At 56.3% G+C, this 18,882-nt stretch overlaps 1 protein-coding gene across 8 annotated transcripts in view; it reads left to right on the top strand.

Annotated features, from left to right (window-relative positions):
• The window catches only part of ARHGEF10L (Rho guanine nucleotide exchange factor 10 like), a 34,447-nt gene that overhangs the window by 3,942 nt on the left and 11,623 nt on the right, over window positions 1–18,882 (top strand). For 2 of the 8 annotated variants that reach the window (XM_058855148.1, XM_058855153.1), the window contains 17 exons: window positions 145–172; window positions 623–708; window positions 1,450–1,533; window positions 2,394–2,557; window positions 4,212–4,328; window positions 6,222–6,330; window positions 7,345–7,437; window positions 8,702–8,808; window positions 9,792–9,869; window positions 9,948–10,127; window positions 10,981–11,097; window positions 11,472–11,564; window positions 13,080–13,253; window positions 15,224–15,369; window positions 16,707–16,721; window positions 17,056–17,240; window positions 18,753–18,868. In XM_058855148.1, coding sequence (XP_058711131.1) covers window positions 145–172; window positions 623–708; window positions 1,450–1,533; window positions 2,394–2,557; window positions 4,212–4,328; window positions 6,222–6,330; window positions 7,345–7,437; window positions 8,702–8,808; window positions 9,792–9,869; window positions 9,948–10,127; window positions 10,981–11,097; window positions 11,472–11,564; window positions 13,080–13,253; window positions 15,224–15,369; window positions 16,707–16,721; window positions 17,056–17,240; window positions 18,753–18,868 — 1,892 coding nt within the window. The remainder of the gene's footprint in view (window positions 1–144; window positions 173–622; window positions 709–1,449; window positions 1,534–2,393; window positions 2,558–4,211; window positions 4,329–6,221; window positions 6,331–7,344; window positions 7,438–8,701; window positions 8,809–9,791; window positions 9,870–9,947; window positions 10,128–10,980; window positions 11,098–11,471; window positions 11,565–13,079; window positions 13,254–15,223; window positions 15,370–16,706; window positions 16,722–17,055; window positions 17,241–18,752; window positions 18,869–18,882) is intronic. The other 6 variants (XM_058855152.1, XM_058855150.1, XM_058855149.1 and 3 more) reach the window with 6 other exon arrangements.

Genomic DNA, 18,882 nt, shown 5'->3' with positions numbered 1-18,882 from the left:
TGTGGAATTCCCGGTATTCCCAGTGTGGAATTCCTGCTGGTTCCCGGTGTGGAATTCCCGGTATTCCCAGTGTGGAATTCCCGGTATTCCCGGTGTATCCCAGGGGTGCCAACACCGATTCTCTTTGCTTTTCCTTCCCTGCAGACGGGCCGGGGATGGAGACCCAGGAAGGGTGAGTGGGATTTGGGGAATTTCCTGGGAATTCCGGGGGTTTTAGTGGGATTTGGGGCATTTCCTGGGATTTCCATGGAATTTGGGGGGTTTCTGGTGGGACTTCAGGGTGTTTCCTGAGACTTCCATGGAGTTTCCTGGGATTTTGGGGGATTTCAGGAGGTTTGTGGTGGAATTCTCAGTTTCCCCCAACTTCTCACCATTCCAAGGAGCTCCAGGTGGGAGAACTCTGGGATTTTGGGATCTTTTCCATCATCCCTAAAGAGCTGGGATGACCCTAAAACCTGGGATCCCCCAAATCCAGGGAGGAGCAGCTGGGGGTGGAATTCCTGATTTTGTTCCTGCCATGGGAAGGGGGTGATGGGGAGCTTTGGGAGAGCCCAATCCCGAGGGATTTGCCCCTATCCCGAGGGATTTTTCCCTGGAATGCTGCCTGACACCGCTCCCGCAGGATCCCGGCCCAGGTGAGCAACGGCGAGGCCGGAGGAGATTCCCAGATCCGGAACCGCACCTGGAAGAGGGAGAGCATCTGCCGAGGTGGGGAAAAGCTGGAATAACCCCTGGAATAACCCCTGGAATAACCTCTGGGATAACCCTGGGATAACCCATGGGATAACCCTGGATAACCTCTGGATAACATCTCAATAACCTCTGGATAAACCCCTGGATAACCCCTGCATAACCCCTGGATAGCCCTGGAATAACCCCTGGGATAACCCTGGATAACCTTGGGATAACCCCAGAATAACCCTGGAATAACCCTGGGATAACCCCTGGATAACCCCTGGATAACCCTGGGATAACCTTGGGATAACCCTGGAATAACCCCGGAATAACCCTGGGATAACCCCAGGATAACCCCTGGATAACCCCTGGATAACCTTGGCATAACCCCAGGATAACCCCGGAATAACCCTGGAATAACCCTGGGATAACCCCTGGATAACCCCTGGGATAACCCTGGGATAACCCCAGAATAACCCCAGAATAACCCTGGATAACCCTGGAATAACCCTGGATAACCTCTGGATAACCCCTGGGATAACCCTGGAATAACCCTGGGATAACCCCAGAATAACCCTGGAATAACCCTGGGATAACCCTGGGATAACCCTGGGATAACCTTGGGATAACCCCAGAATAACCCTGGAATAACCCTGGGATAACCCCGGGATAACCCCCAGTGGGCTGGGGGGTATTCCTGCATCCTGGTGGGATCCTGATTCCAATCCCAATCCCGATGATCCCGATGATCCCGATGATCCCGGGCTTTTCCAGGGGAGCGTTTCTCCTTCCCGGAGGTGGAGGACGAGGTCATCTACGACGACGTTCCCTGCGAGGGCCTGGATGCGGAGCAGGACGGTACGGAAGCGCCGCTTCCCGCTTTTCCAGCCGGGAGCAGCCTCTTCCCGCTTTTCCAGGGCTCCCCATCCCATTTTCCATCCAGAAGGAGGATCCCAACCTCCAGGGGGCTGTGGATGGGAATAAGCGGGGAATTCCCGGGATTTGGGAGGGGTGGAGCCCTCCCCAGACAAATCCCTGCTGGATCCATCCCGGCGTGCTCCCGACTCCCCTCCAAACGGGCTTGGGAGCGCGGGGAGAAAAGCGGGAATTGCGTGGGAATTGAGCAGGAATTGAGCGGGAATTGAGCGGGAATTGAGCGGGATTCCCGGGAATGCAGGCGCGGGAATTGAGCGGGAATTAAGCGGGATTCCCGGGAATGCAGACACGGGAATTAAGCGGGATTCCCGGGAATGCAGGCGCAGGAATTGAGCAGGAATTGAGCAGGAATTGAGCGGGAACTGAGCGGGAACTGAGCAGGAATTGAGCGGGAATTGAGCGGGATTCCCGGGAATGCAGGCGCAGGAATTCAGCAGGAATTGAGCGGGAACTGAGCAGGAATTGAGAGGGAATGCAGACACGGGAATTAAGCAGGAATTGAGCGGGAATTGAGCGGGATTCCTGGGAATGGAGGCGCGGGATTCCTGGGAATGGAGGCGCGGGAATTGAGCGGGAATTGAGCAGAAACTGAATGGGAACTGAGCGGGATTCCCGGGAATGCAGACACGGGAATTAAGCAGGAATTGAGCGGGAATTAAGCAGGATTCCCGGGAATACAGGCGCGGGAATTAAGCGGGATTCCCGGGAATGCAGACACGGGAATTAAGCGGGATTCCCGGGAATGCAGACACGGGAATTAAGCGGGATTCCCGGGAATGCAGGCGCGGGGCTGCTCCCGGCCGCGGGGCCGCGCCTGGGCCCGGAGCTGGCCTGGAGCTCCAGCGAGTTCGAGAGCTACAGCGAGGGCGAGTCCGGAGAGGAATCCCGGCCGGAATCGCGGCGGGACGCCGAGCCCGCCAAGCTCCGAGCGGCCTTCCAGCCCAAGGTACCATCCCGGGAATTCCCAACCCTCTGGAATGTCCGTCCTTCCCCTGGAATTCCCACCTCTCCAGCACAAGGTACCCATCCCGGGAATTCCCAGCCCTCTGGAATCCTCGTCCTTCCCTGGGAATTCCCACCTCTCCAGCCCAAGGTACCATCCTGGGAATTCCCAACCCTCTGGAATGTTTGTCCTTCCCTGGGAATTCCCACCTCTCCAGCCCATCCCAGGAATTCCCAGCCCTCTGGAATATTTGTCTCTCCCTTGGAATCCTGATCCCTCCAGCCTGAGGTATCCGTCCCGGGAATTCCCAACCCTCTGGAATCCTCATCCCATTCCCTGGGAATTCCCACCTCTCCAGCCCAGGACGTCCATCCCGGGAATTCCCATCCCTTTGGAATCTTCGTCCCTCCAGCCCAAGGTGTCCCTTTGGAACCCTCATCCCGGCTTTTCCCGGGATTCTCCTGCGTGGAGGCACCGGAGCATCCTGCAGATGCTGCCGCGTTTTTCCTGGAATTCTCTTCCTCTTTTCCTCCTTCCCTTTGAATTTTTCCCCTGCTGGATCCTCTCCCTGCCTTTCCCTGCTGCACTTCCCGCTGCATCCCAGCTGGAATTTTTGGGATTTCTCCTGTACCCAAACCTTTCCCTGCTGTCTCTGTGCTCCCTGCCTGCTCCCGGCCGGAATTCCGGGATTTTTGGGATGATTTCTCCTTTCCCTGCACTCCCTGCCTGCTCCCGGCCGGAATTCCGGGATTTTTGGGATGATTTCTCCTTTCCCTGCTGTCCCTGCCTGCTCCCGGCCGGAATTCCGGGATTTTTGGGATGATTTCTCCTTTCCCTGCTGTCCCTGCCTGCTCCCGGCTGGAATTCCGGGATTTTTGGGATGATTTCTCCTTTCCCTGCACTCCCTGCCTGCTCCCGGCCGGAATTCCGGGATTTTTGGGATGATTTCTCCCTTCCCTGCACTCCCTGCACGCTCCCGGCCGGAATTCTGGGATTTTTGGGATGATTTCTCCTTTCCCTGCACTCCCTGCACGCTCCCGGCTGGAATTCCGGGATTTTTGGGATGATTTCTCCTTTCCCTGCGCTCCCTGCCTGCTCCCGGCCAGAATTCTGGGATTTTTGGGATGATTTCTCCTTTCCCTGCACTCCCTGCCTGCTCCCGGCCGGAATTCCGGGATTTTTGGGATGATTTCTCCTTTCCCTGCTGTCCCTGCACTCCCTGCCTGCTGCCGGCCGGAATTCCGGGATTTTTGGGATGATTTCTCCTTTCCCTGCTGTCCCTGCCTGCTCCCGGCTGGAATTCCGGGATTTTTGGGATGATTTCTCCCTTCCCTGCACTCCCTGCCTGCTCCCGGCCGGAATTCCGGGATTTTTGGGATGATTTCTCCTGTTCCCAAACCTTTCCCTGCTGTCCCTGTGCTCCCTGCCTGCTCCCGGCTGGAATTCCGGGATTTTTGGGATGATTTCTCCTTTCCCTGCACTCCCTGCACGCTCCCGGCCGGAATTCCGGGATTTTTGGGATGATTTCTCCTTTCCCGGCCGGAATTCCGGGCTGCCGCCGCTGTTCCCTGCTCCTTTGGGATGATCTCTCCTGTTTTTTTGCATTTGCTGCTTCCCGGGATCTCTGCTCCGCTCTCCCGCTTTGCTTTGGGCTCAGCTCTCTCCCGACTTCCATAAACTCAAGGAAAAATGCGCCAGGACTAAGCGGGAGCTCCTGGCCCGGAGCCTTGGGGGGAAGGAAATGCAGGAGCTGAAGCACAAATCCGATTGGAAGGTACCGCTCCCATCCCGAAATTCCCAACATTCCCGAAAGATCAGCCTGGAGCTGCCGAGGCGCCGCCGTCGGAATTCGGGGATTGCGGGGATCGGGAAGTGAAGGGATCCAGGGATTCGGGGAGGAATTCAGGAGGGGATTCGGGGAGGGATGGAGGAATTCAGGAATTCAGGAGTTCCGGGGGGGAATGAAGGAATTCGGGGAGGAGTTCCGGAAGGAATTGGGGAATTCAGGAATTCAGGAAGGAATTCGGGGAGAATTTCCAGAAGGAATTTGGGAATTCGGGAATTCAGGAAGGAATTCAGGAGGGAATTCAGGAGTTCAAGAATTTAGGAAGAAATTCAGGAAGGAATTCAAGAATTCGGGAAGGAATTCACGAAGGAAGGAATTCAGCAATTCAGGAAGAAGTTCAGGAGTTCAGGAAGGAATTCAGGGGTTCAAGAATTTAGGAAGAAATTCAGGAAGGAATTCAGGAAGGAATTCAGGAATTCAGGAAGGAATTCAGGAAGGAATTCAGGAATTCAGGAATTCAGGAAGGAATTCAGGAGGGAAGGAAGGAGAATTTTGGGAATTGTGGAATTGCAGAGCCCTTCCCATCCCGGTATTCCATGGGGTAAAGCAGCGGGATTTGGGGTGAAGCTCTGGGATTTGGGGTGTGAAAGGCCAATCCCCCTTTTCCTGCCCCACTCCTCCGATCCCGCCTCCCTTCCCAGCCCCGCTGGGCTGCTGCAGATCCATGGGCAGCATCCAGAGGGATCCAGAGGGATCCAGAGGGATCCAGAGGGATCCCGGAGCCCTGTCTGCCTGCTGCTGCTCCCGGCTGCGCAGGAGAACAGGGAATGGCGCTCCATGGATGTTCCTGAGGGGCCACCTGGAGCTTCCCGATCCCTGTGATCCCCGTGATGATCCCTGAGATCCCCGTTATCCCTGGGATCCTCGTGATCCCTGTGATCCTGGGGATCCCTGTGGCTCCCGTGATGATCCCGGTGATCCCGATGGTCCAGCTGATCCCTGTGATCCCGGAGACCTCTGTAATCCTGGTGATGATCCCGGTGATCCCTGTGCTGATCCCTGTGCTCAGATCCTGCTGATCCCTGAGATCCCAGTGATCCCTGGGATCCTGCTGATCCCGGTGATCCCAGCACTGATCCCTGCGCTGATCCTGCTGATCCCCACGCTGATCCCTGCGCTGATCCCTGTGCTGATCCCACGCTGATCCCACTGATCCCGGTGCTGATCCTGGTGCTGATCCCAGCACTGATCCTGCTCTGATCCCTGTGATCCCAGCACTGATCCCAGCACTGATCCCAGTGCTGATCCCACTGATCCCTGCTCTGATCCCAGCACTGATCCCATCCCCAATTCCTGCACTGATCCCATCCCCGATCCCAATGATCCCATCCCCGATCCTGGTGATCCCATCCCTGATCCCGATGATCCCATCCCTGATCCCTGTGTTGATCCCATCCCCGATCCCAATGATCCCATCCCCGATCCTGATGATCCCAGCCCCAATCCCAGTGATCCCATCCCTGATCCCGATGATCCCAGCCCCGATCCCGATGATCCCAGCCCCGATCCCGATGATCCCATCCCCGATCCCGATGATCCCATCCCCGATCCTGACGATCCCAGCCCCGATCCCTGTGTTGATCCCATCCCCCATCCCGATGATCCCATCCCTGATCCCGGTGATCCCATCCCCAATCCCGGTGATCCCAGCCCCGATCCCGATGATCCCAGCCCCGATCCCGATGATCCCATCCCTGATCCCTGTGTTGATCCCATCCCCGATCCCGCTGATCCCAGCCCCAATCCCGGTGATCCCAGCCCCGATCCCGATGATCCCATCCCCGATCCCGCTGATCCCATCCCCGATCCCGATGTTCCCAGGTGTCGCAGCTGATGCGGGCGGCGCGCAGCGGCACCAGGGACGGGCTGGAGCGGACGCGCATGGCCGTGCTGCGCCGGGTCACCTTCCTGCAGCGCCGCGACGGCCCAGGTGAGCCCCGGGAATCCTCGGGAATCCTTGGGAATCCTCGGGAATCCTCGGTAATCCTCGGGAATCTCATCCCCCACGAATCGCCCGCCCCTCTTCCCTCCCTCATTCCAAGGATTTGGGGCTTTCCCGGGGCTCTGCCCCTCCCTACTTTCGTCTTTTTGGGATGGGGCCTCAGCTTCCTCCTCGGGATTCCTTCCCAGCAGGATTTCTTTCCCTAAATTCCCAGTTCCCAGGGGGTTTCCCTCAGATTTTTCCCTCAGGATTTTTTCCCTGAATTCCCAATTCCCAGGGGGTTTCCCTCAGATTTCTCCCTCTGGATTTTTTCCCTAAATTCCCATTTCCCAGGCGGTTTCCCTTGGATTTTTTCCCATCAGGATTTTTTCCCATCAGGATTTTTTCCCTGAATTCCTAATTCCCAGGGGTTTCCCTTGGGTTTTTTCCTCAGGATTTCTTTCCCTGAATTCCCAATTCCCAGGGGGTTTCCGTCAGATTTTTCCCACACAGTTTTTTCCCTAAATTCACAGGGGGTTTCCCTTAGACTTTTCCCTCAGGATTTTTCCCCTGAATTCCCAATTCTCAGGGGGTTTCCCTTGGATTTTTCCCTCAGGATTTTTTTCCCTAAATTCCCAATTCCCAGGCGATTTCCCTCCTATTTTTCCCTCCAGATTTCTTTCCCTGAATTCCCCATTCCCAGGGGGTTTTCCTGACCCTTCCCTGTCCCGCAGGGAACGGAGAGCTGGAAAAACCAAACCCCGCAGCCCAGCAAAGCCCTTGGCCAGGGAGGTTTTTAGGGAAACCTGATCCCACACTCTCTTCCCACTTTTCCGGGATTTTTCCCTGCATTTGAAGCTTTCCTTTGGCCGTTCCCTGCAAATTCCAACTCTCTCCTTGCGTTTTTGGGATGTGGCGGTGACTCCCCGCCGGCAGCAGCGGGGGTGTCCGTGGATTCCTTGGATTTTTCCCTCCGGGTTTCCCTCGGAATTCCCAATTCCCGGGGCTTTCCCTGTCCCGCAGGGGATGGGGAGCGCAGGAGGAGCGCGGCCGAGGCGGAGAAGCCGCCGCGCTCCCGCCGGAGCTCCCGGGTTTCCCTGGAGCAGCCGAGGGGAGGTAGGATCCGGGGGAGGTAGGATGGATCCCGCCGGATCGCCAGTGCCTGGAGCTTCCCGTGGGATCGGCCGCGTGTGTTCCCGCCATTCCCAGAGCATTCCCAAGGATTGGCTGTGTGTTCCCGCCATTCCCAAAGCATTCCCAGGGATTTGCTGTGTGTTCCCGCCATTCCCAGAGCATTCCCAAGGATTGGCTGCGTGTTCCCGCCATTCCCAGAGCATTCCCATGGGATCAGCTTCATGTTCCTGGTGTCCCTGCAGCTTCCCATGGGATCAGCTGTGTGTTCCCGCCATTCCCAGAGCATTCCCAGGGATTGGCTGCGTGTTCCTGCCATTCCCAGAGCATTCCCAAGGATTGGCTGCGTGTACCCGCCATTCCCAGAGCATTCCCAGGGATCCATCCCGCCATTCCCAGAGCATTCCTGGGGATTGGCTTTGTGTTCCTGGTGTCCCCGCAGCTTCCCATGGGATCGGCTTCGTATTCCTGCCATTCCCAAAGCATTCCCGCGGGATCCATCCCGCCATTCCCAGAGCATTCCCAGGGATCCATCCCGCCATTCCCAGAGCATTCCCAGGGATCCATCCCGCCATTCCCAGAGCATTCCCAGGGATCCATCATGCCATTCCCAGAGCATTCCCAGGGATCCATCCCGCCATTCCCGCACGGCCAGCGCGGCTTTGGGGCGCGGCGATCCTGGGAGAGCATCCCCGGGAGGAGGAGCCGAAATTAGGGAAGGAAAGAGGTCCCCGCAGCCCTTCCCTTCCTTCCTGCCCCCAGCCCTTCCCTGCCCTCCGATTCCCGGGATTTCTGGCCCGGGATGGGGCCATGTGGCGGCGGCGGCCGCGCTCCCGTCCCGAGCTTTCCTTGGCTCATCCCAAGCTTTCCTTGGCTCATCCCAAGCTTTCCTTGGCTCGCTCGCCCTCCTCCTCCTCGGCTGCTTCGGCCTCGGGTAAGGGCTGCTGGCTCCGGCGCTTCCCGCTTTTCCTGCGCTTCCGGCTCCTTTTCCCGGCTCTTTTCCCGATTCCCGCTGGCTTGGACTGAGGGCGAGGCGCTGTTCCTGGGCAGATTTTTGGGATGGGGACCTTCCCTGTTCCCATCCCTGTCCCATCCCTGTCCCCATCCCTGTCCCGCTCCCGCTCCTGCCCGGCTCATCTCGGTACCCGGTGATGGCTCTGGAAGGACACGAGATCCCGGGAAAAGCGGGAAAAGCGGGAAAAGCGGGAAAAAAGGTTCAGTTGGGGGTTTCTGGTGTTTCCCTGCCCAGGGGACTCGGAGGAGGAGGATTCCGGGTTCCTGGAGGTCACCGTGTCCGACATGAAACATCCCCCGCCCGAGCTGGGCCCCGCGCCCGAGGGGCTGAGCCCGCAGCAGGTCTGGGATCGGGATTGGGATCGGGATCGGGATTGGGGCTTTCCTGGGATCAGGATTGGGGCTTTCCTGGGATCAGGATTGAGGCTTTCCTGAGATTTGGGATCGTGGCTTTCCCGGGATCGAGATTGTGGCTTTCCCAGTATTGGGATTGGGGCTTTCCCAGCGTTGAGATCGGGGATTTCCCGAGATTTGGGATTGGGGCTTTCCCAGGATTGAGATCGGGGCTTTCCCGGGATCTGGGATCAGGGCTTTCCTGGGATTTGGGATTGGGGCTTTCTCGGGATCTGGGATCAGGGATTTCCCGGGATTTGGGATCGGGGCTTTCCCAGGACCCGGGGGTGTCACAGCCTCCCCGGGCCCTGCGGTTGAGCAGTGGGGAAACGCCGAGTCAGCAGAACTCGCACCGCTGAGTCAGCACTTCCGCCGGGCTGGGGCTGCTTCCCTTTTCCTGGGATTTGGGGTTGGGGGATCACGGCCGGGCCCCACAGGCTGGGCCTGCATTTCCCGGATCCTGGGATTCGGGATTTGTGGGATCGGGGCTCTGCCTGCATTTCCTCAATCCTGGGATTTGGGATTTGGGATTTGGGGGATCACAGCTGAGCCCCACAGGTTGTGCCTGCATTTCCCGTTATCTTGGGATTGGGAATTTGGGGGATCAGAAAGGCTGGGCCTGCATTTCCTCGATCCTGGAATTTGGGATTTGTGGGATCACGGCTGTGCCTGCATTTCCTTGATCCTGGAATTTGGGATTTGTGGGATCAGGGCTCTGCCTGCATTTCCCAGATCCTGGAACTGGGGATTTGTGGGATCGGGGCTGTGCCTGTATTTCCTCAATGCCGTGATTTAGGATTTGTGGGATTGCGGCTCTGCCTGCATTTCCCGGATCCTGGGATTGGGGATTTGTGGGATTGCGGCTCTGCCTGCATTTCCCGGATCCTGGGATTGGGGATTTGTGGGATCCCGGACATTCCCGTATCCCGCAGGTGCTCCGGCGGCACATCCTGGGCTCCATCGTGCAGAGCGAGCGCAGCTACGTCGATTCCCTGAAGCGCATCCTGCAGGTGGGGGGGACCCCCTTTTCCCGGGATTGGGCATCCCCCGGCGCCGATCCCGGGATCCCAGCGCCGGAATTCCCGCAGGATTACCGGAACCCGCTGCTGGAGATGGAGCCCAAGGTGCTGAGCGCCCGCAAGTGCCAGGTGGTGTTTTTCCGGCTGAAGGAGATCCTGCAGTGCCACTCCATGTTCCAGATCGCCCTGGCCTCCCGCGTCTCCGAGTGGGATTCCAACGAGAGGATCGGAGACCTCTTCGTGGCCTCGGTGCGGGGAAAACCGGGAAGAGCCCCAGATCCCGCCGGGATCCCAGAAAAAGCTAGGAGTAGCCCCCGACAAAATCCCCTGGGGTCGCGTTGGAAACCAGGAATAGCCCCCAACGTCTCCCTTGGATCCCATAAAAAACCGGGAATCGCACGCAGAATTCCCCAGGGATCATCCCATGGAAAAAACGGGGAAAATCCCTTTGGGATCTCATCCATGAGGAATCACTCCAAAAATCCCCTTAGATCCCATAAAAAACTGGGAATCACACCCAAAATCCCTTTGGGAACTCATCCACGAGGAATCACTCCAAAAATCCCCTTAGATCCCATAAAAAAATGGGAATCACCCCCAGAATCCCCCTGGGATCATCCCATAAAAGAACAGGGAGAATCCCTTTGGGATCTCATCCACGAGGAATCACTCCAAAAATTCCCAGGGATCCCATAAAAAAATAGGAATCACACCCAAAATCCCTTTGGGAACTCATCCACGAGGAATCACTCCAAAAATCCCCTCAGATCCCATAAAAAACTGGGAATCACCCCCAGAATCCCCCTGGGATCATCCCATAAAAGAACAGGGAGAATCCCTTTGGGATCTCATCCACGAGGAATCACTCCAAAAATTCCCAGGGATCCCATAAAAAACTGGGAATCACACCCAAAATCCCTTTGGGAACTCATCCACGAGGATTCACTCCAAAAATCCCCTTGGATCCCATAAAAAACCCGGGAATCCCCCCCGGATGGATCCCATCGGGGACGGGTGGAGCGACGGGACCCCAAGCCGGGACACCCCCATCCCCATCCCGGTTTTTTCCGGGAATTCCCACCTCATTCCCGTCTTCTCCCAGTTTTCCAAGTCCATGGTGCTGGATGTCTACAGCGACTACGTCAACAACTTCACCACGGCCATGGCCCTCATCAAGAAGGCGTGTCTGACCAAACCCGCCTTCCTGGACTTCCTCAAGGTCAGCTTCTCCCCAAAATCCCGCTTTTTTATGGCATTTCTCCCAAAATCCCATTTTTCTGGCATTTCCCCAAAATCATAGTTTTTATGGCATTTCTCCCAAATCCCGGTTTTTATGGCATTTCCCCCAAATCCCGGTTTTTATGGCATTTCCCCCAAATCTCTGTTTTTATTTTATTTTCCCAAATCCCAGTTTTTATGGCATTTCCCCCAAATCCCACTTTTATGCCATTTCCCCAATCCCAGTTTTTAATTTCCCCAAAATCCCTGTTTTTATTTTATTTCCCCCAATCCCGTTTTCCTGTCATTTCCCCCAATCCCGGTTTTTACGGAATTTCCCCCAATCCCGGTTTTTCCGGCGTTCCTCCCCGGCAGAAGCGGCAGATGGCCAGCGCCGACCGCGTCACGCTCTACGGGCTGATGGTGAAACCCATCCAGAGGTTCCCTCAGTTCATCCTCCTCCTGCAGGTGAGGAGGGAGAGATCCTGGAGGACCTTGAGGAGCTCCTGGAGAACCTTGAGGAGCTCCTGGGGGATGTTGAGGAGTTCCTGGAGAACCTTGAGGAGCTCCTGGAGAACCTTGAGGAGCTCCTGGAGAACCTTGAGGAGCTCCTGGAGAACCTTGAGGAGCTCCTGGAGGACCTTGAGGAGCTCCTGGAGAACCTTGAGGAGCTCCTGGAGGACCTTGAGGAGCTCCTGGAGGGCCTTGAGAGCTCCTGGAGGATCTCGATGAGCTCCTGGAGGACCTTGAGGAGCTCCTGGGGGACCTTGAGGAGCTCCTGGAGAACCTTGAGGAGCTCCTGGGGGACCTTGAGGAGCTCCTGGGGGACCTTGAGGAGCTCCTGGGGGATCTTGAGGAGCTCCTGGAGAACCTTGAGGAGCTCCTGGGGGATGTTGAGGAGCTCCTGGAGAACCTTGAGGAGCTCCTAGGGGACCTTGAGGAGCTCCTGGAGAACCTTGAGGAGCTCCTGGAGGACCTTGAGGAGCTCCTGGGGGACCTTGAGGAGCTCCTGGAGAACCTTGAGGAGCTCCTGGAGAACCTTGAGGAGCTCCTGGAGGACCTTGAGGAGCTCCTGGAGGTGGTTTTGGAGAAGGTTCTGGAGAAGAACCTTTTTGAAAGCTGCGGGACAGGGCCAGACTTTTTTTTGGTTGGAATTTTGGATCCATCCCAAGGGTCACCTTCCAAGCTTTGGTTTTGGAGGTGCCCAAAGCGCTCCCAATTCCCTCAGTCCATCCTTCTCCTGCAGAGGAACCTCCTGGGAATGGAGGTTCTGGAGAAGGTGTTTGGGGAGGTTCTGGAGAAGGTTCTGGGAGGTTCTGGAGAAGGTTTTGGGAAGTTTTGGAGAAGGTTTTTGGGAGGTTTTGGAGGAGATGCTTTGGGAGGTTCTTGAGAAGGTTTTTGGGAGCTTCTGGAGAAGGTTTTTGGGAGGTTCTGGAGAAGGTTTTTGGGTGGTTCTGGAGAAGGTTTTTGGGAGGTTCTGGAGAAGGTTTTTGGGAGGTTCTGGAGAAGGTTTTTGGGAGCTTCTGGAGAAGGTTTTTGGGAGGTTCTGGAGAAGGTTTTTGGGAGGTTCTGGAGAAGGTTTTTGGGGAGGTTCTTGAGAAGGTTTTTGGTAGGCTCTTGAGAAGGTTTTGGGGATGTTCTGGAGAAGGTTTTTGGGATGTTTTGGAGGAGATGCTTTGGGAGGTTCTTGAGAAGGTTTTTGGGAGGTTCTGGAGAAGGTTTTTGGGAGGTTCTGGAGAAGGTTTTTGGGGAGGTTCTTGAGAAGGTTTTTGGGAGGTTCTGGAGAAGGTTTTGGGGATGTTCTGGAGAAGGTTTTGTGAGGTTTTGGAGAAGGTTTTTGGGAGCTTCTGGAGAAGCACCTTTTTGGGGAGCACCACACTTCGGGGTGAACACCCTGGTTGGATTTTTGGATCCACCCAAGGCTCATCCCCCAAACCTGAGCTGTGGAGGACCGCGGCCATTCCCGGTGTTTCCGTGTGCCAGGACATGCTGAAGAACACTCCGCGCGGCCACGCCGACCGGCTGGCGCTGCAGCTGGCGCTGACCGAGCTGGAGACGCTGGCCGAGAAGCTCAACGAGCAGAAGCGCTTGGCTGACCAGGTGGCCGAGATGCAGCAGCTCAGCAAGAGCATCAGCGACCGCAGCAGCCTCAACAAGGTGGGGGCTCCTCGTCATCCTCATCTTCATCCCCTCCCGCTCGTCTTCGTCCTCAGCCTTGTCCTCAGCTTCGTGCCTGGCCTTGTTGTCCTCATCCTCCTTGTTCTCCTCATCTTCATCCTCGTTCTGTTTCTCTTCCTCATCCTCTTTGTCCTCTCATCTTCTTCATCCTCTTCTTCCTCCTCCTTCTCCTCATCCTCCTGCTCGTCTTCATCCTCAGCCTTGTCCTGCTTGTCCTCCTTGTCCTGCTTGTCCTCCTTCTCCTCCTCTTCCTCCTCTTCCTCCTCCACCTCCTCCTCTTCCTCCTCCTCCACCTCCTCCTTCTTCTCCTCCTCATCCTCCTGCTCATCCTCAGCCTTGTCCTGCTTGTCCTCCTTGTTCTGCTCCTCCTCCTCATTTTCATTCTCATCCTCCTCCTCCTCCTCCTGCTCATCTTCATCCTTATCCTGCTTGTCCTCCTCTTCCTCCTCCTCCTCCTCCTGTTCATCTTCATCCTGAGCCTTATCCTCCTTTTACTCCTTGTCCTCCTCCTCCTCCTCCTCCTCCTGTTCATCTTCATCCTCAGCTTTATCCTCCTCTTCCTCCTTGTCCTCCTCCTCCTCCTCCTTCTCCTCTTCATCCTCCTCATCCTCCTCCTCCTGCTCATCTTCATCCTTATCCTGCTTGTCCTGCTTGTCCTCCTTCTCCTCCTTGTCCTGCTCATTGTCCTGCTCCTCCTCCTGCTCCTGCTCCTCCTCCTCATCCTCATCTTCATCCTCATCCTCGTCCTCCTCATCCTCCTGCTCATCTTCATCCTCCTCATCCTCCTGCTCATCTTCATCCTCAGCCTTATCCTGCTTTTCTTCCTTGTCCTCCTTGTCCTCCTTGTCCTGCTCATTGTCCTGCTCCTTGTCCTGCTCCTCCTCATCCTCATCTTCATTCTTATCCTCCTCCTCCTCCTCCTCCTCCTCCTCCTCCTCCTCCTCCTCCTCCTCCTCCTCCTCCTCCTCCTCCTCCTCCTCCTCTTCATCCTCCTCATCCATCTCCTCCTCCTCGTCCTCCTGCTCATCTTCATCCTTATCCTCCTCCTCCTCCTCCCCATCCCCATTCCTGGCCGGATCCGGAGCTGCCGGGTGGGATTTGTGGCTCCCTGTCCACCGCGGGGATTTTGGGAAGCCGGGTCCCTCTTTGCTCCCAGAGGATCTTGATCCAAACCGAGCCTTGAGGGTGGAATTTGGGAATTCCTCCCCAAGGATCTGCTGGATTTTGGATTTGGAGCTCCCTCTCCGTGTCAGGGCTTCTCCAGGTTGTGGAGGAGATGCTTTGGGAGGTTCTGGAGAAGGTTTTGGGGAGGTTCTTGAGAAGGTTTTTGGGAGGTTCTTGAGAAGGTTTTTGGGAGGTTCTGGAGAAGGTTTTTGGGAGGTTCTTGAGAAGGTTTTTGGGAGGTTCTGGAGAAGGTTTTTGGGGAGGTTCTGGAGAAGGTTTTTGGGAGGTTCTGGAGAAGATTTTTGGGGAGGTTCTTGAGAATGGTTTTGGGAGGTTCTGGAGAAGGTTTTGGGAGGTTCTGGAGAAGGTTTTTGGGAGGTTCTGGAAAAGGTTTTTGGGTGGTTCTGGAGAAGGTTTTTGGGGAGGTTCTGGAAAAGGTTTTTGGGTGGTTCTGGAGAAGGTTTTTGGGGAGGTTCTTGAGAATGTTTTGGGGAGGTTCTGGAGAAGGTTTTTGGGAGGTTCTGGAGAAGATTTTGGTAGGTTCTGGAGAAGGTTTTGGTAGGTTCTGGAGAAGGTTTTGGGAGGTTCTGGAGAAGGTTTTTGGGAGGTTCTGGAGAAGGTTTTTGGGAGGTTTTGGAGAAGGTTTTTGGGAGGTTCTGGAGAAGGTTTTTGGGGAGGTTCTGGAGGAGATTTTTGGGAGGTTCTGGAGGAGATTTTTGGGAGGTTCTGGAGAAGGTTTTGGGTGAGTGAGACCTCTGGAGTGAGACCTGGGGCTCGTCCCGCAGCTGCTGAGCTCGGGGCAGCGGCAGCTGCTGCTGTGCGAGACGCTGACCGAGACGGTGTACGGGGACCGCGGGCAGCTGCTCAAGTCCAAGGAGAGGAAGGTGTTCCTGCTCAGCGACCTCCTGGTCTGCGCCAACGTCAACTTCAGGTACGGCCCGGCCACCTGCTGAGCCTGGAGACTCTGGAGGGGGCAGCGCCTCCTTGTCTTCATCCTCATCCTCATCCTCATCCTCATCCTCATCCTCATCCTCATCCTTGTCTTCATCCTTGTCCTCATCCTCATCCTCATCCTTGTCCTTGTCCTCGTCCTCGTCCTTGTCCTCGTCCTCGTCCTCTTCTTTGTTCTCATTCTCCTCGTTCTTGTCTTCATTGTCCTTTTTGTCCTCCTCATCCTCCTCATTCTCCTCCTTGTCTTCCTCTTCCTCCTCCTCCTCTTCCTCATCCTCCTCGTCCTTGTCCTTGTCCTCCTGGTCCTGACCCTCCTCCTCCTCCTCCTGCTTCTCCTCGTCCTTGTCCTCGTCCTCGTCCTCTTTGTTCTCATTCTCCTCGTTCTTGTCTTCATTGTCCTTTTTGTCCTCCTCATCCTCCTCATTCTCCTCCTTGTCTTCCTCTTCCTCCTCCTCCTCTTCCTCATCCTCCTCGTCCTTGTTCTCCTGGTCCTCACCCTCCTCCTCCTCCTCCTGCTTCTCGTCCTCCTTGTCCTCCTCGTCCTCCTCGTCATCCTCCTCTTCCTTCTCATCCTCATCCCCATCCTCTTCCTCCTCCTCATCCTCCTCCTCCTTCTCATCCTCATCCTCATCCTCCTCCTCATCCTCATCTTCATCCTCTTCCTCCTCCTCCTCCTCCTCCTTGTCTCTCTTGTCCTCATCTTCCTCTTCCTCATCCCCATCCTCATTTTTGGGGAGAATCCCACTGAGTTTGGGGGTTTTGAGAGAATCTCCATCAAGTTTGGGGTTTTTGGGTGGGAATCCCAACGAGTTTGAGGTTTTTGGGTGGGAATCCCAATGAGTTTGGATTTTTTGGGTGGGAATCCATCAAATTTGGGGTTTTTGGGTGGGAATCCATCAAGTTTGGGGTTTTTGGGTGGGAATCCCAACGAGTTTGGGGTTTTTGGGTGGGAACCCCATCAAGTTTGGGGTTTTTGGGTGGGAATCCCAACGAATTTGGGGTTTTTAGGTGGGAACCCCATCAAGTTTGGGTTTTTTGGGTGGGAATCCATCAAGTTTGGAGTTTTTAGGTGGGAATCCCATCGAATTTGGGGTTTTTAGGTGGGAATCCATCAAGTTTGGGGCTTTTGGGTGGGAATCCCATCGAATTTTGGGTTTTCCTGCCCACCATTGACCCCCTGCTGCTGCTGTGTGGTCTTGGAGCTGCTGTGGGATCCAGGAACGGGGTGGGATGGGCGGAATTTGACACCGCCAAGCGGGAAAAGCTCCCGAAATTCCCAGAAAATCCCACTGAACTCCTCTTTTTTGCCTTCTCCAGGCCGGTGCCCGCGGGGTAGGTGCCGGGCGTGCTGTGCTGTGTGGTGTGCCCCACTTTTGGGGGTTCCTGCACGGTGTGGGGTGCTCGTCCTGCCGCCTGCATTTCCGGGGGGAGATTTTGGGAAATTCCAGCGGGTTTTTTGGGAAAATCTGGGCGTTTTGGTTAAACCTGGAATTCTTGCCGCGGCTGGAAGTCCACAGCCTGGCCTTCAGGGGCTTCCCGCGTGGTGTGGGCTGCTGGGCTCGCGGGAGGCGCCCGTTTTTGGGGAAAATCCAGGTTTTTGGGGGGAAATCCGGGGTTTTTGGGGAAAATCCGGGTTTCTCTTGACCTGGAATTCTTGCCTTGGCAGAGGCCAGCTGGAAATCAGCAGCCTGGTGCCGCTGGGCCCCAAGTACGTGCTGAAGTGGAGCACGGCCCTCCCGCAGGTGCAGGTGGTGGAGGTGGGCCAGGAGAGCGGCGCCGGCGACAAGGACGGCGCGGCCGCGGCCAACGCCGGCCAACGCCGGCACGCGCCCGCCGGCCAGGCCGCCCACAGTGAGCTCCGGAGGGAATTCGGGGGGGATTTCATCAAGCTGGGAGGTGGTGGGGTCGTGGGTGTGGAGCTCCAGCCAAATTCCTGATGGGAGAACTTCCCTGGGCTGGGATTTTAGGGGATTTTAGGGGATTTTATCATTCTGGGAGGTGATGGGGTTGGAATTCCAGTGGAATTCACAATGGGAGAACTTCCCTGGGCTGGGATTTGGGGGATTTTAGGGGATTCCATCACTCTGGGAGGTGATGGGCTTGGAGATCTGGTGTTCCAGTGGAATTCCCAATGGGAGAACTTCCCTGGGCTGGGATTTGGGCGATTTCATCACTCTGGGAGGTGGTGAGGCTGTGGATGCAGAGCTCCGGATGAATTCCTGATGGAAAAACCTCCCTGGACTGGGATTTGGGGGATTTTAGGGGGTTTCATCACTCTGGGAGGTGGTGGGGTCATGGATGCAGAGCTCTGCATGAATTCCCAATGGGAAAAACCTCCCTGGGCTGGGATTTGGGGGATTTTATCGCTCTGGAAGGTGTTGGGGTTGGAGATGTGGTGTTCCAGCTGAATTCCCGATGGGAGAACTTCCCTGGGCTGGGATTTGGGGGATTTTAGGGGATTCCATCACTCTGGGAGGTGGTGGGGTCGTGGATGCAGAGCTCCGGATGAATTCCCGATGGGAGAACCTCCCTGGGCTGGGATCTGGGGGACTTTAGGGGATTCCATCACTCTGGGAGGTGTTGGGGTTGGAGATCTGGTGTTCCAGCTGAATTCCCGATGGGAGAACTTCCCTGGGCTGGGATTTGGGGGATTTCATCGCTCTGAGAGGTGGTTGGGTCGTGGATGCAGAGCTCCGGATGAATTCCTGATGGAAAAACCTCCCTGGGCTGGGATTTGGGGGATTTCATCATTCTGGGAGGTGTTGGGGTCTGAGATGTGATGTTCCAGTGGAATTCCCGATGGGAGAACCTCCCTGGGCTGGGATTTGGGGGATTTTAGGGGGTTCCATCACTCTGGGAGGTGGTGGGATCATGGATGCAGAGCTCCAGACAAATTCCTGATGGGAGAACTTCCCTGGACTGGGATCTGGGGGATTTTAGGGGATTCCATCGCTCTGGGAGGTGATGGGCTTGGAGATCTGGTGTTCCAGTGGAATTCCCAATGGGAGAACTTCCCTGGGCTGGGATTTGGGCGATTTAATCACTCTGGGAGGTGGTGGGGCTGTGGATGCAGAGCTCCGGATGAATTCCTGATGGAAAAACCTCCCTGGACTTGGATTTGGGGGATTTTAGGGGATTTCATCACTCTGGGAGGTGGTGGGGTCGGAGATGTGATGTTCCAGCTGAATTCCCAATGGGAGAACCTCCCTGGGCTGGGATCTGGGGGATTTTTGGGGATCTCACCCCTCTTGGAGTCCCCACCCGTGGCCGTGTTTGAGGCTCTCGAGTCTCCACCTCGGGGTCTCCTCCACTCCGGGGGCAGATCCCGGGGCATTCCTGAAATCCCGCTTTTTGCCCCCAAAGACAAGGTGTACCTGGGCCCCCCGCGGCTCTTCCAGGAGCTGCAGGACCTGCAGAAGGACCTGGCGGTGGTGGAGCAGATCACGCTGCTCGTCAGCACCTTGCACGGCACCTACCAGGTACCGGCCGGGAG

The sequence above is a fragment of the Poecile atricapillus genome, chromosome 22 (assembly GCF_030490865.1).
Source record: "Poecile atricapillus isolate bPoeAtr1 chromosome 22, bPoeAtr1.hap1, whole genome shotgun sequence".
Lineage (NCBI taxonomy): Eukaryota > Metazoa > Chordata > Aves > Passeriformes > Paridae > Poecile > Poecile atricapillus.
This window is presented reverse-complemented; position numbering and strand designations above follow the sequence as displayed.